At 47.6% G+C, this 16539-nt stretch overlaps 1 protein-coding gene across 1 annotated transcript; it reads left to right on the top strand.

Annotated features, from left to right (window-relative positions):
• The first annotated feature begins 10355 nt into the window (after positions 1–10355).
• NOBOX (NOBOX oogenesis homeobox) lies at positions 10356–15864 on the top strand. The gene is made up of 7 exons (XM_076006203.1): positions 10356–10392; positions 12901–13007; positions 13289–13401; positions 13682–13767; positions 14001–14223; positions 14537–14835; positions 15563–15864. The coding sequence occupies exons 1-7, from the start codon at positions 10356–10358 to the stop codon at positions 15862–15864; spliced, it is 1167 nt and encodes a 388-aa protein (XP_075862318.1).
• The last annotated feature ends 675 nt before the right edge of the window (positions 15865–16539 follow it).

Genomic DNA, 16539 nt, shown 5'->3' with positions numbered 1-16539 from the left:
CCTAAAATGCATACAGAACCACAAAGGACCCATAATAGCCAAAACCATCCTGAGCAAAAAGAATAAAACTGGAGGAATCAAATTACATGACTTCAAATTATATGACAGAGCTAGGGTAACCAAAACAGCATGTTACCAACATAAAAACAGATCCATAGACCAATGGAACAGAATAGAGAACCCAGAATAAATAAATGTACACATCTTTAGAGAACTTATCTTTGACAAAGGTGCCAAAAATATACAGTAGGGAAAGGAGAGTTTCTTTAATAAAATAGCGCTGGGAAAACTTGATATCCATATAAAGAAGAATGAAACTAGACCTTTATCTCTTGCCCTATACAAAAAAATCAAATAAAAATGGTTTAAAGACTTAAATCTAAGACCAGAAACTATGAAACTACTAAAAGAAAGCATTGGAGAAATGCTTCAGGACACTGGTCTAGGCATGAACTTTTGAGTAATACACCCAAAACACAAGCAACCAAAGCAAAATTGGGCAAATGGCATCATATCAAGCTAAAATGCTTCTGATAGCAAAGGGAACAATCAACAAAGTAAAAAACAACCCACAGAATGGGAGAAAATATTTGCAAACTACTTATCTGACAAGGGATTAATAGCTGGAATATATATAATATATAAGGAGTTCCAATAACTCAATAGGAAAAAAAATCAAATAATTCAATGAAAAAATGGGCAGCAGATCTGAATAGACATTTCTCAAAAGAAGACATAAATGGTCAACAGATATATGAAAATATGCTCCATCTGTGGTCCTCAGCCCCCAGGCCAGGCCACGGGCTATGTATCACTGCCTGGGCTCCACACCCACCCACCCTACCACCAGTCTGTGGAAAAATCATTTTCTATGAAACTGGTCTGTGGTGCCAAAAAGGTTTGGGACCACTGCAACATCATTAGTCATCAGAGAAATGCAAATCAAAACCACAGTGAGATATCATCTTACCCCAGTTAAAATGGCTTTTATCCAAAAGATAGGCAATAACAAATGCTGGCAAGGACGTGGAGAATGAGGAACACTTGAACACCATTTTGGGGGGATGTAAATTAGTGCAACCACTATGGAGAACAGTATGGAGGTTCCTCAAAAAACTGGAAATAGAACTACTACATAACTCAGGAATCCTACTGCTGGGTACATATCCAAAGGATGGGAAATCAGTATATTGAAAAGATCTTTGCACTCCCATGTTTATTGCAGCACTACTCACAATAGGCAAGATTTGGAATCAACGTAAGTGTCCAGATAGATAAATGAAGTGTCCAGTGAACAGATAAAGAAATTATGGTACATGTACACAATGGAATATTATACAGCCACAAAAGAATGAAATCCTGCCATTTGCAACAACATGGATGGAACTGGAGAACATTATTAAGTGAAATAAACCAAGGACAGAAAGACAAATCTCTCATGCTCTCACTCATATGTGGAAGTTAAATCTTAAAAACAACTGATCTCATGAAGACAGAGGGTAGACTAATGGCTACCAGAAGCTGGGTGGGAATGATAGCAGGGAATGAGGGATAAAGTGGGGATGGTTAATGGGTGCAAAATATAGTTAGATAATTGGATACAACAAACAATATTTGATAGAACAAAGTGGCTATAATCAACGATAAGTTAGTATATACTTTAAAATAACTAATAGATTGGAATTTGAATGTTCCTAACACAAGTGTTAAATGCCCTGAGGAGATGGATACCCCAATTACCCTGTTTTAATTAATTCATATTGTATGCCTGTATCAAAACATGACATGTACCCTATAAAGATACACACTTTTTATGTACGTATAATAAAAAATTGGAAAAAAAATAAAAATTCAAAAAAAGAAAATCATACCAGTTGGAAATCTGGATTATCCAAAGGAATTACGATCACTGGAAGTGGTAAATATTTAAGTAAATATAGAATACTATTTTTCCTTATTTTGAAAATATTTCTCAAAGATAACTGACTGTTGAAATAAAAATAAAAGCATATGTTGCGGGGTTTATACCATATGCGGAAGGAAAATGTATGACAATAATGTCCCCAAGTCTGAGAGGGGAGGCATAAAAGTATAACATTGCAAATGCTGTATGGTTGTTATATTTCAATGAAATAATGTCACTTCTAGGTTCATTGTGATAAATTAAATATATATCCTATAGGTCCTAAAGCAATTGCTAAAAAAAAAAAAAAAAAAAAAAAAAAAAAAATCACTGAATGTTATAAATCAGTATAGTCAATAAGCAAATGAGATAAAAGTCAGTCATAAAAATACTCATTTACTCAAATATAATAAAAAAAGAGGAAAAAAGAACACATATAAGAAATAGAAAATAGTAAGATGATAAATGTAAACCCACCCGTATCAATAATTACATTATGTATAAATAGTCTAAATGTCCTAATCAAAAGGCAGAGGTTGTCAAATTGGATGAAAATCAGACTGGATAAACAGCAAGCTCCAGCTACATGCTGCCTACAAGAAAGCCACTTTAAATACAAAGTCGTTCGTGCCCGTCTCTGAACACTGCATCGGCTGTAACATTCTATAGTTCTAGCTCTTGCTTCTCTTCTCAGCCTCTGAAAAGCTGTCGCCTCTGGTGACAATGGATTTTACCAAAAAGCAATGCCAAGTCTCCATGTGTTCTCTACAATGGATATCAAAATGCCACAGTTTGTCCCTAGTTTCTGGATTCTTCAGTTCTCAGCATGACCGACCAACATTTTCAGGAAGATTCCAACTTAACGGGCTTATCAAATACCTTCTTATGCTCAGATTGTGAATAACCAGAAAATACAAATTGTGTCATTCTTTGTCTCTTCCAACTAAAAGACCCACACTAATTCATTCATTAATTCATTCAACACATAGTTAACACTTAAAGCCTAGCCACTATGTCAGATACATGGTGTACACTGGTGAAACAAACTGGTATAGTTTCTGTACACACAGAACTTAAACTAGTGTGTAGTAAAGGAGACAGACTGTAAACAAATAAAAATATAATTACATGTTGTGTTAAGAGTTGTAATGGAAACAAAGAGGAAATGTTAAGAGGCAGGTGTTAAGTAGACAATGTGGCCAAAGGAGTCAATAGCATTGAGAGATAACATTTAGACTAGGACCTAAATATGAAATAGTCCCAAAAAGAATAAAGAAAAGAGTTTCCAAGAATAGGAACAGCACATGTAAGACCCCAAGACAAGAAAAACCTGTGTTTCAGGTACTTGAAGGATAAAAAGAGCCACCTGAGATGAAGTTAGAGGTCAACTGGAGCCGGATCACGCAGGACCATAGAAAGAAGTTTTCATTTCCTCTAGGTAGAATGGAAAATCACTAACACATCTAAACAGAAGAGGGATGTGCATGGCTTAAGTCCACATTTTAAGACTCTCTCAGGTTTGTGGAGAATGGATTACGGTGGGACGGGAGCAGAGAGAGGGAAGGAACCTGGCAGTTTATACTTGCGCTGTGAGGAAGAGAGAGGAATCGAGGGTGATTCCACCTGAGTGCCTAAGACAGGCTGGGGGGCGGCCTGGAGGGGTTACAAATCTGGGCATGGGCGCCAGGTTATATTTGAAAAGTTTGCGAGACTTCAGAGCTTGCCCTTGCTCATGAGGCCAAATCAACAGAGAGGCTGAAGAAGTGGGCCTTGGAGCAGTCTCTCAAAGAGTCCTGATCAGAAATTAGATCTCCTGATTAGAGAATGCGTATCTCATAATGTCTAGTACATCTCTAAGTCCAATCATGGCTTTCCCCTCTCTGTTGCTCTGTCCTTCCTCTCTCTGCTCAGGACTGCCCTGAGTGACGGCCTGACTGAACTCCAGGTTGCCCACTCAAAACCCTACCGTCCCTTGCATCAGCTTAATAACACACGCAGCAACCCAGCTTATGAGAGAGAGACAATCAGAAGCCTTTTGCAAAATGAAGACTAGGTCTAGCAGCCTATTCAGTCCTATTGTGCAAAGGAGACACTGAAAGACAAGGTCGGTTCATCTTCAATTTGAAAGATCTAGAATTGTCACCATAATATTAGTGGTGCCAGATATTTGTTGTGCCAGAAGGACAGAGGAGCCTGCTGACCATGACAAGACCCTACCTTGGACGCCGTATTCACCAGACCTGGAGGGGGCCTGGATCATGGGAGACCAAGAAGGCTTCAGAGCCCAGGAGGGGGAGCCCAGGTCCCGAAAGCACCAGCAAAACCGTGAGAACTACGCTCTGGACAGAGGACAGAGCTCTCCTCCCGCACACACGTGACTCCTGCAGAGCCCATCCTCTTGGGAGCCACCGACCTTAGACCCAAACAGCAAAACTACCAGGACACCAAAGGAAGAAAAAAGACCTTGTTTGGGGGCACTTCTTGGTTCTCACTAAAGCCACCCTCTAGCCCTAAGTAGAGTTCATGACCCCCCAGTCCCCGGGCCCTCCGTGCTGCTACGTTGGAGCTGCTCACTTGCCTGCTCCTACGAAACGCACTTCGTGGCTTCTCACGTGCTTGGGACTGTAAAAGATACAGATCAAAAACCAAACGGAAGAGAGTCTTTAAAAACCTTTAAGAGAAAAAAACAGAAGATTTCAAATGTGCCATTTTTAAAAATATAGATATTTAAAAGGTTTTGTTCCAACAGTTGGAAAATAGTTAAATTACAAGTACTGCCACTCAATAAATTCTGAAGACTCTGAAACGATGCAGAACTGTGCTTGTCATAGGACATTTTAAGGGAGAAACACTTGAAATTATACACGGAATGCAATCACATACATGAAGAACATACACAAAACCACCACAGTGGCAAAAATGCTGTGAGAAAAATGCACCTAATTGCTAATAACTGATACTGTTGTTTGGTGAGAAATAGTGTTTTCCTTTTCTGATCATTCCATATTTACCATTATTTTTGTAACAAATTTGCATTCCTGTTGAAAGACATACTGTTTTACTTTTTAATCAAATTATATATGAATTCCTCTGCTTGCCTACCCATACCCGTTAAAGAAATGGATATAATTTACATATATATTTAAAAATTACCAAAGGTTAGTAATGCTACTATACACAAAATATTTCTGTGAATTAACTTTTACCAAGTCTGGAACTGAACTTGTGGTCAGAACACTGAGATGAATCAACTTTTTTCTTACTTTTTAAGATATTTGTAGATTCACATGCAGTTGTTATAAGAAATAATAGGAACAGAGTCCACATACCCTTTCCCCAGCTACCCCAAATAGTAACCATCTTGCATAACCCCAGTACAGTATCACACCAGAAAATTGACTTTGGTACAACCCATGGCCTTACCCAGAGTTCATCAGTTTTTTGTGCACTAGTGTGTGTGTGTGTGTGTGTGTGTGTGTGTGTGTGTGTGTGTACTTAGTACTATGCAGTTTTATCTACTTTCCAGAATTGGGGAACCAGCATAGTCAAGATTCAGAACAGTTTCATCACTGTTGCTACCCTATAAAGCCACAACCACTTCCCTCCCCTGTTCCCTAACTCCTGTCAATGGTCATCAACTTTTGGCCAATGAACAATTATTGATACCCCATGTGTGATTCACTATGCCGAGCACAGTGACTGATAAAATCAAATAAACAGTGCAGCCTAATGGTTAGGAATGCAGGTGGGAAGGAGACGAACTGGGTTCAAATCTTGGATGGCCACTTTGTGACCCTTGGTGAAGTAGTCAAGCTTTCTATGCCACAGTTTCTTCTTCAATAAAATGGGCTAATAATAGATCACAGGGTTAGTATTAAAGAATTCAATGAGTTAATTTTTGTAAAGCAAGTAGAAGGTGCCTGGCACAATCTAACTCACAACTTAGATTGTGAGTTGCTGTCTAAGAACTTACAATTCCGTAGAGAACACACAAAACTCCAACCAGGTCGGCCTATGTGAGGTGATGTACTATAAATGTAAACACAGCATCAGTATCGGGAAGATAGCAGGCAAGAGCAATAAATTCTGGCAGTGGAAGGCTGAGACAGGCTTCCTAGGAAAGAGAATATTTGTGTTGGGCTTTGGAGTATGAGTAAGACTTTGACAAAAATAAAACGGAAAGCAAGATTTATTAGCATGAAAATTTATTATCATGAAATTAGTTGTTTCATGCTAATAAAACAGCTTGATCTGTGGCCCTGAGGCATGAGAAGGCACCTGCCTTTTCCAGGAAAGACCTAGCTAGAACAAAAGGCTGGGAGGAGAATGGGGTGGGGGAAGGGTGGTAGCTACCAATAAGTCCCAGTGAAGGTGGGGGCCAGGTTGAGGTTCCTGAATGCACTGCTGTAATTAGCACTGGGGCTTGGCAATCCTGGAGAAGGCTAGGACAGAACAGAAAGAAGTGCGTGCCTCCTGCCCACAGGCATATCGGGAGGAGAGGATTAGAATGGATGTAAAAGTACTTTCTAAATTACAAAACACAAACATTGGTGATTTATTGTAAACGATAGCAGCAAGGCTTAAACACCATCACCATTCGTGTTAGAAGCACAAAATCTTGAGCGCCTGTTGCAGGTGCATTGTAAGTTATTACTCTGATTCACGCCAGAACCTGCCCCCACCCCACCAGGGCCTTTTCCACTTGAGCCAGGTGTTCTCAATTCCCTTCACTGGCAACCTCAAACCATCCTTTTCCTGGCGTTTCCAAAGGAAGCTCCAAAGCAGAGACTTTGGGGGGTTCCCAATCTCTCCCCCAGTCACTGGCATCATGGCCTTGGCTTTGTCACTGTGGCCCCTGTGTTTACCTGACCACCTGGCTTTTTGCCTTAATCGGGCTAAGCTAGTCCAGAGCCCTGAACCCAGGCCTGGCTCAGGCTTCCTTTATGCTCTCCCTGCCTGGGGTGGTGCTTTTCCTCCTGTTGCTTCATAGGGGCCTTACCTCCCCTGTTTGCTGTGATTATGATATCCCTGGCCGGGGCCTGTGCGGATTTCTGCTTGTCCCTCCCCAGGTAGTCTTGCTTCTTGGGTTCCAGGTCTTCCAGTGACCCGTTGCTGCCTACACTCTGTGTGGCACAAAGTTCACCTTGTGGTTCTGCTTTGGAAAATGTTCTCGATCAGCTGCCACCTTTGGTGATGTTTCCCAGTATAGAGGAGGAGGCAGAAGGCCAAAGAGGGGTTATTTCCCTTGCTTAATCTAATTATACGGTTAACTCTATATAAACCGGAAAAAGAACTGATTATATTTCTTAATAACACCAGGCACATTTCTTTCTGTCATTTTCATATCTGTGAGAGGGAAAAGATGTTGGAATAAATGGCTCTTGCTAAGTGGAAAGTGGTGGTGGTTTACAGTTTGGCTCTGAAAACTAAGAACCCAAAATATAAAAAAGAAAAGCATTTCCCTTCCCTCTAAACAAATTTCAGTCTATGAAGTAGTCAGAAGATCATGAAGATGAAATGTAACCAAACAGGACTTAGAAAGATCCCCAAGTTCTCCCAAAACAATACCTTGTTGTCCTCCACATAATTGAGCAGTCTCTCTTCTCAAGCCAGGATTTTAACTTCCACGACAAATATTCATGCTGAAGTTGATCCGTGGAAGATATGACTTAATAGCATGTATGGTAAACACAACACCTTCCCAACAAAACACATCAAGACATGTTCCCATGCCCATGTGCATCTTAGATAAAACTCACAGACATTAAATAAAATTCGCTCATGTAAACAAAACAGCCAAGTATATCATTTGTAAAAAAAAAAAAAAAAAAAAAATTCACTGATGTGTTTGGAAAAATGCCAAAATGTTCAATTTCCTAAGACACTATGCAAACCCTTTTGTACAGTTAGACCCTGTATCTTTTTAAGTTTTGTGTAAGGGTGCTATCCAGGCTATGGGCGATTTGGATATTTGCTTTCTGACTTCCCCCTGGCAGAGGGCTGTCAGCCAATGAGGAAATACAGCATAAATGATGGGAGAGAAGGATGCTTTATTTTTAATTTAATGCAATAGAATGATCTATTAAGAAATTAATTGTGCCCAGTTTCTCATTGCAGCAGACACCTCAGTGAAGGACAAAAGGTTATTTTCTTTCCCCACACAGGCTCCCACCATCTATTGCCCCCACTCACACCCCCAGGATGGCTTTAATTGAATTTCTTTTGAAAAATCTAAGAGTGTCTCAAACTCGGACATGTATAAAAATCACCTGAGGGGCTTGTTAAACTGGATATGTCTGACTTTCTCCCTGGAACTGCCCATTAAGATTTCTTGGGGTGGGGCCTGGGAACCACATTTTAAACAAATTCCCTAAGAAATTCTGACCCAGGGAGGGGTTTTAAGAACATTCTCTGAGAAACATTAGGTCAAAAGAGACACAAAATAAAGCAAATAAACCAACCACTGAAATACCTGGATACAGGACTAAGGGGAGCGGAAAATTCGGAGGAAAGGGCCAGACCATGTTAGCCTCTTATCCAAGTTAAGGAGGTTGGTCTTTAATCCCAGCAGGCAGGGCCACTGTGGAGTTTTAAGCAGGACTGTGACATGGTAAACTCTGCAGCTCATAGCTCATGTGTCACCCCTTCTAAGAAGCTTCCATTCTAGTCCAGGAGAGGTTCCTGCTCTTCCATGCTGCATATCAGCCTGTGCATAGTGCTACCTCTCCACTGACACACTGTATTGACATGATCCATTTGATCGTGTTACTCTAATCTGTCCTCCACCAGTTAGTGTCTATGAGCAAGGAAGCGATTTACCCACAGTGCCTGGCATACAGTAGGTGTCCTGTAAATGTTTAATCAAGCAGACAATTTCCATTTACCAAATAAATGGTCTTCATTCTTCACATGAAAGTCAACTTCACTGACCACCATTCCCTTGCTTACATAGCCTAGAATGCTGCATTTCTTTCTTTCTGTTTTTCTTTTAGAGATAAGGTCTCACTCTGTTGCCCAGGCTGGAGTGCTGTGGCATCATCATAGCTCACTGCAGCCTCAAGCTCCTGGGCTCAAGCCATTCTCCTGTCTCTGTCTCCTGACTAGCTGGGTCTACAGGTGCCTGGCACCACTGGGAGCTAAATTTTTAGAGTTGGGGATCTCAAAATTCTGGCCTCAATTGATTCCCCCACCTTGGCCTCCCAAAGTATTACAGAGGTGAGCCACTGTGCCTGGCCAAATGCTTCATTTCTAGCAGAGAAACTGGGCCCTATTTCTGAACCCTTCATAAACCAGAGGGTATCCATCTTACCGAAGGAATCAGAATGAAACGTCAGATGCCTGAAACTTTGATCATATTGTTGGGAAGTTAATTAGCTTACATTTTAATGTTTCAGAAAATAACTGGAGCTCTCGCGAAGTCCACATGTGTAAAAGCCCCTCAAAATGTACCAGCAGCTGATTATAGCACGAAAGCACGTGGTGTCCACAGTCTTTTAAATCCTAGAAACAAAACACCTGGATTCGGTTCTGGAGCAACCCCCAACCCCAGCTACACGCACCGGTTTCACCCTGGCCGGCCCTTCCACTCTCGCCTTCCTCCCCACGCAGTGGTGGAAGTAAGGGAGGGGCAAGAAGAATTTTTAAATTCTGATTTTGTTTGTATAAAGAAGGCAAGAAACATTCCCTGAACTAGGAATCATAACGATTCACCCCTGTGAGACCACCCCTGAGAGGGTCCCTTCCATTCTCAGAGAATCGGGCTGAGACACCAAATGGGCGGAAACGTACTGACCCGCCCCCCACTAGCGAGCACCTGGTGGCTTTACCTGCGCGCGTCCTCTTGCAGTTGCGTCCCGTCCACAGTCTGCGCCTCGTCCGGCTTCCCGTGTGCCGTGGGTTCTTCCAGCTTATTCTTCAGCCTCTGAGCGCAGGTCTATGCACTGAGGACCCGCAGATCAGTCTGGGGACTTTGGGTTCATTAATCCTGAGGCCTGGAGAGACTCCAGGGAGCAGCTAGGAGATGGACAACCCAGTGTTCAGGGCTCCCTCCATAAGTGGCTCCGGAAGTGGCCGCCTTCCACGGTGGGCTTAGGAGGGCTTCTGTGTCCCAAGCCCCAAACCACAACCCAAGACCAAGGCCGCCTGAGGATGCAGCCAGGGCGGACCCCTCCCTTCCAGGGCCCCCCTGCAGCCTTTCTCCCCCTGCCCCCGCCGAGGGAGGGGCCTCCGGGAGGAGACCCACACCTGGCCGCCCAGGTGAGCGCCCTCAGTCCTTGCAGCTGCCCCACGCCCCTGCGTCCCGGGCCGGCCTCGCCCGCCCCGGAGGTGGGGGTGAGGGGGCGCGGGCTCGGGCTGCAGCTCCCCCGCCCCTGCGGGCTGCGCACCTGCCGGCCAGCGAGGCTTCATTAGGCCTCGCCCGTGCGCCCCGGCCTGGGCGGCCGCAGTTCAGGCCATGGAACCAGCGGAAGATCCCTTCGAGGAACCTGGGGGTGAGCGAGCGCCCGCCAGACCCTTAGCCTCTGGCGCGCGAGGGGTCGGGCTTGGGGGGCTTTCCTGCGAGGCGGCCGCTGGCCACCCGATTAGCGCCCTGCACTTTGGGGTTCCGATGTCCCGGGAGCCCTGCTACTCTAGGTTCGGACAGTTCTCACCTTCTCACCGGGGCGTATCGCTGTAGGTGATTGAGCAGGTACTAGGGACTATGTACCAGCTTCCTTGCTAAGGGACAAGCTCTCCTGAAATGCTGTAAGACTCTTTCCCCACCATCTGGCCTTGCCCGTCACCCCAAGGAGGCAGGCAGGCCTGCTCGCCCTCTCCACCAGCCTCAGACCCACTCCTGCAAGTCGGGGCTGACTGCACCCTAAGAAACCACTCGGTAAAGCACCTTAGCCCACGACCTTCCATCTTTCTTTACAGGCTGTTAGGAAATCCTTCCTTAAGACGTTCTCTCTCATGCAGTTTTCGTTAAAATAACAATAGCTAGGTAGCATTCATTTACAAATATTCCAGTGTAGTTGGAAATGATGAAGTGGTTGAGTGAGTTGGGTGGTGAAAGTGGAGGGAACATTTGGTGGCCCCAGGAAGGACACAGGACATGTGCTCACCGTGCTGGGTGATCTTGGACAAACCAAGGAACTTTCTAATCCTTTGTCTGTCAGAAGGCAGCATTAATAGTGCCTTCTCCACGGTGATTGAGTGGGTACTGTACTAACCTTCGCAAGGTGCTTAGCACTGTGCCTGGAACATGGTGAAACCGTCTTTGTCAAAGAAAGGAAAACAAGCATTCACGATGAGTGATTTGGGGGGGGGGGTTAGTTCTGCTGAGTCACTCTTTCATTATCCGAAAAAAGAGGGTTGGCCTGGGAGTGAGGTGCTGCTTTGCAGGGAGGGGCAGAAAATGGGTGCGCTGTGGGGGGAGGTGGGGCAGAGGGGTGTTGGTGGAGACAGAGTGAGTTCTGTGGAAGGCAAGGATGGTTGCTCCTGCTGTCTCCTTTGACGTCCTTGCCTGGGCTTCTACAGACTCTCTGATCCTGCCTTGTCCCTTCTCCAGGCAAAAATCCCCGTTCTATAGCAAGAACAGGATCCAGTCTTAGAAGAAGCAGAATCCCAGTCAATCAGTTTCCCTGTCCTCCTAAGCCACCCCTAACCCCAACGTGTGTTCCTTAGCAATGCCCACACAGATGTCTCTCCCTCAAATGCATACCCTTTGTGTCTGGGAAGAAGATAGGGAACTCACAGCGAGTGAGCACCCTCAAATTAGGAGGTACTGTGAGCTAAAACCCCCTTAGAGCTGCATACATTTGTTTACATTTTTCAAAGCAGTCGGGTTCTCTCGTTTGATGCTCACAGTAGTCAAGGTAAGTCTGGAATTATTGGCTTATTTCATAGGTTGGCAAATTAAAGCTTAAGATCAAACAACAGATCAGTTGCAGGATAGGAAGCAGCACTTCCTGGTAGTGCAGGCTCTGCCTTCTCGCTGGTGCTAAGGTCAGTGGTGCTGCCTCCCCACAGGCCAGGAAGGTGCAGGCAATGCCCTGGCTGCTGGGCCGCGGGAGGAGGAGCCGCTGCAGGGTTCAGCCCCTCAGGCTCGCGATGCCCCACGCGAGGAACCGCCACTCTCCTGTGCCATCTCAGGAGAGAAGAAGCTGTCAGAGGTCTCTGCAGGTCTAACGGGGGCTCCTGCTGGGAAAGCCTGCCAGCCGCCTGGATCCAGGGCACTCCACAAAGACAGAACTCCAGCCCCACCTGGACGCCAGCCCCAGGGGGAAGGTTGTTCCCTCCCAGCGGGAGAGGTGAAGATGGGGAAAAGGCCATATTCTCCAGGCCCTGGAAAGCAGAAGAAGCCGAATGCTGGGGTTCTGGCCTCAACGTCATCTCCAGGTGTCATCAACGCGGTCCACACCAAACACAACCCAGTGCCTTGTGGGTCGGGCCGGGGGCCCTGCCATCTGGCCAACCTCCTCAGCACATTGGCCCAGGGCAACCAAAACACAGACCAGAAGAAGCACCCCCCGGAAGTGACCTGCCAAGTTCGGAAAAAGACTCGAACCCTGTACCGCTCAGGTAAATCCCTAAAGGTGACAGGAAACCTGAGAGATCTGGTGCCATCCTGGGAAAGGTGGGGCCGCACAGACAATGTAGCCCCAGGAGACCAGAGGGGTATGGTTAGTTTATGTGTCACTTTGTCCTGGATCCTCTCTTGGGCCATGGCAGTGCCACCACCTCTGACCCTCAGAGGGGAAGGGTGGGTTGTCTCACCAGAAAGTGAGATTGGGACCTGGGTGGAAGGTTAAGGAAAATATGTATCACACAGGTCTCTGCCACTGCATCCAAGAGCAAGAAGACCCGACCCAATGGGGAACTTAGCCGTGAAAGGCTTTGGGGAGGGCCTGGGTTGGGGACAGTGTCCCATCTGCTAGGGACACCTGGTGGGCATCCTTTTTCTCCTCTCCTGCCCCGTCACTGTTCATCCTTCTTGCACAAGTTTCTTCTTCTTCTAGACCAGCTGGAGGAGCTAGAGAAAATATTCCAAGAAGACCACTATCCTGACAGCGAGAAACGCCGGGAGGTCGCCCAGACGGTGGGGGTCACCCCCCAGCGCATCATGGTAAAGGGGGCTGGCTCACTGGGTGGCAGTGGGGTTGGAGCACCTGATGATTGGGATTCTCCAGTTGCAGAGCAGAGTGCTCAGAGGCAGGCCAAGCAGGAGCCTAGGTTATGTCTCGGATGCAGCTGTGCGCCTGCCTGTTTGGACAGCCACAGCCTTAGACTGGTGGAGGAGGTCACCGCAGAGAAGTCCTGTAGCTCACCATGTGACAGTCAGCCTTAGTCTCCACCCCTTAGTCCCTACCCCTCTTCTCAAATTCTTCAAGTGCCTTTCCCCTGCAGGTGTGGTTCCAGAATCGCCGGGCCAAGTGGAGAAAATTGGAGAGACTGAATGGCAAAGAAAACAAGGATGATCCTGCAGCCCCAGCCCCTGGCCCTGCCAGCAGTCAGTGCAGGCAAGAATTTCTCCTCTTCCTGCATCATCCCTGTAGGTAGAAACAGGGGCCACGCTGGGATCCTGAGGTCTAGGAGGAGAGAGTGTTGGGAGGCTGGGCATGAGTCCTGGGGTTGTTGGCTAATGCTTGGAGGAATTTTGGCTGGGATGGGATGGAGAAGTTGCCAGTACCTTGTAGGAGGCAGAGTGTGAGAATCTGGTGTCTCTTTCCCTGCTGCACTGGGCTCCAGTGGGAATCCAGAGACCACCAGAGCTACCGTCTTCATGCCTTCTGCTTCCAGCTCTGCAGCTGAGCTCCCGCCCACGGTGCCCACGGACCCACGGCCTGAGCCCTTCCCTCAAGAGCCACCTCTGGACACCTTTCCAAGTGAGCGCCTTCCTTCAGAGGGTGAGCTGGGGCGAGACGGCAGCCAAGAAGACAGTGAAGACAGAGGGTCCTTGCTTGATAGCAGAGGGAGTGGGCCAGAGCTCTGCAGGGTTTGCAACCCGTGGGGCCCGTTCAAGCAGGGCTGGGCATTGCTCATGTCTACCATTCAGCAGCCCCAAACCTACCTCCCCACTTTCTTACCCTTATAGCACTTCTTCGCTTGCTTTTCCTAGAGCCCCCCATGCTGCTGACATCTGACCAGACTCTGGCTGCCACCCAACAGAGTGAGGGTGCTCAGGGGGGGATGGTGACCCCACCACTCTTCAGCCCCCCACCTGTTCGAAGGGCCAACCTGCCTTTTCCCCTTGGCCCTGTCCATACCTCCCAGCTGATGCCCTTGCTGATGGACGTTCCTGGTGGTGACAGCAGCCACAAGGATGGGTCCTGGGGATCAAGGTAAGGTGGGGGGAGGTCACAAGTTATCTTGGGAGGGGTATAGAAGGAGAGAAGAGAGGTAGACCCTGGGAGGGGAAAGGGGTAACCGAGAGGAGCGAGGAACAGTATATGAGATGGGAATAAAAGGACAAGTGGGTTTAAGGTGGGAGGAATGTAGAGGCAACAGAGCAGGACGAGGAAGAGGAGGAGACGGCAGTGGTGCTGCAAGCCTGGGGGGGCACCATGAAGACGGCAGGAAGGGACTCCGCTGTTGCGTGGTAGGAACAAGGAGGCCGCCCCCACACCTCACCAAACGTTCCTCTGTCCTCCACAGCATCGACCTACCACCCCTTTGCTCATTTCTGGAAGAGCTGGAACCTCAGGATTCCCAACAGAGCAACCAGCCGGGCCCATTCCCGTTCTCCCAGGCTCTTCACACCCAGCTCTTCCAGCCCCCGCAGCCCCAGTTTCCAGGCCTCCACGCCTTCCCCTTCCCCAGCCCGCTGACACTGCCCCCTCCGGAAGACACAGTCTTCACATTTCCCTGCGGCCCTGGTGGGGGCACATCTCAGGGCTATTGCCCCGGCGCCCCCTCAGGGCAGATGCTGCTGCAGCCACCTGCTGGGAATATGGGTGAGTTGGGGCTGAAGAGGAGGTCCCCTTTGTGCTTGGGGAAGGGGAGAAGGACAGGGAGAGCCCCATGATCTGGAGGGCAGGCAGCGGCACGGCACGGGTGGTGCCCCTGGTTCTCTTTATTAAGCTCTTCTTCCTTGAATTTCCAAGAGGCTGCATAGCAAAGTGTGAATCAGCAAGAGAGCTCTTTGAGGTTTGGGGCCAGGAAAACAGAGGCTTGAGGTCCAGCTCAGCTGGCGACTAACTCTCCTGAGTCTCAGTTTGCTAGAAAAATACAAGTCCCATATGCTAGAGGGGTTGGGTGAGGCTTGGAAGCAGATGAGTGAGAACACTTGGCACAGTGACGGCAGCTATATGAGTCCTCTGCTGGGCCACTCGGACGTCTGAAATCCCAGAAGCACTCATCTAATCAAGACCAAATTCTAGCAGAAGGGGAGGAAGGACATGTCCAGGTGGCCTTGATCTCCTCGCTGTCTGCATGAGACAGGGTTGGCCTGACCCTCGGTCCACTTTGCATTGGTGTTGCCAGACCACAGGACCTTGAGTCCAGGGGTGGGTCTGGTCCAGAGGGGAGAGCCTGATGGTGCCAGCATTTCCCCCAGACTTACACTGGGGACCTCAGCTGTGTTTCTGCGGAGGTGGGAGGGGTCTCTGTTACAGAACACATGCAGTGATGGTTGATGCTCTTAGTCCTGTCCAGTAATGCCTTTACCCTTTGACCCCATAGGCACAATCCCCTGGAGTGACACCTGCATGCCAGAACTGCCCTTTCCTGCTCCGTTCTGTCCACAGACCCTGGGACACCCCCCAGGAGGAGATGGCTACTTCCCTGACCTATTTCCAGCTCCCTGTGCTCAGGTGATGAGCAGACAGCCATCACCAGGGCTCACCCGGCTGCCCGAAGGGGCCAGACCAGGAACGGGGCCCTTACTCGGCAAGGTACAAAAGGAGCAGCCTGCCACTTCCCTGGAGCAGCCCTGGGCACCGGAGGAGGCCAGAGAGAAAGACAAGAGCAGCCAAGTCCCCTAACTGAGGGGTCGAAGAGTGAACAGAGGCTGCTCGGTGGGACAGGGCTGGGCTCATGCATCCTCTACGTGAGGACAGGGCTGAAGGGTGGAGGGAGTCTGTGGCTCTGTTGCCTGGGGTGGGAGTGGCATGTCTCCCCTGTGCAGGCTTGTCTCGCTGGACGTTGATTTGGGAAGGAGGAGGGCTGGTCCTACCCTTTTCTCCACACCTCTGTATGGCTGTCCTGAAGACAGGGGTGGCCTGTGCTACTTCTGAATGTTGTATCCGGTTTAGTTTGTTTGTTTCCTATCCTTGATGGACAAATGAGCCAGAGCGTCTACTGTAAGCATTAAACTACTCCACCCTTGGGTTTTTCTCATCTTTTTAATTAAAGCTCTAGTTCCTTCCACGTTGCTCACCAGCTGTTGGATCAGGGGAGGTCTCCCCTGGGCATGCTCACCTATAGTCTGGAATCTTCTCTGAACCCATCTCTCCCACCAAAGAAGGAATCAAGATGTGGGCTTTTCCCATGGTCCTGCCATTAAACCATGTTCTACTCCCAAATGCAGGACTGAACTAGAGCAAACCTGAATCTGGGCCTCTCTGAAATTTGGGCCCCAGGGCTAAGATCACAAGAGAAGCCTGAGGATATCTGAGGTTGAGTCTCTAGTATTGTGAACTGTGACTTATTTTTCCAAA

The sequence above is a fragment of the Microcebus murinus genome, chromosome 9, assembly GCF_040939455.1.
Source record: "Microcebus murinus isolate Inina chromosome 9, M.murinus_Inina_mat1.0, whole genome shotgun sequence".
Lineage (NCBI taxonomy): Eukaryota > Metazoa > Chordata > Mammalia > Primates > Cheirogaleidae > Microcebus > Microcebus murinus.
Note: the sequence above shows the minus strand (reverse complement) of the source record. Positions and strands in the feature narration are given on the sequence as shown.

What these genes read in the sequence shown, in the direction of transcription:
- NOBOX (XM_076006203.1), top strand. Translation starts at nt 10,356, where the DNA reads ATGGAACCAGCGGAAGATCCCTTCGAGGAACCTGGGG. An exon ending in ACCTCTGGACACCTTTCCAA is followed by an intron (nt 13,768 to 14,000) that starts GTGAGCGCCTTC and finishes TGCTTTTCCTAG; the next exon opens with AGCCCCCCATGCTGCTGACA. An exon ending in GCCACCTGCTGGGAATATGG is followed by an intron (nt 14,836 to 15,562) that starts GTGAGTTGGGGC and finishes TTGACCCCATAG; the next exon opens with GCACAATCCCCTGGAGTGAC.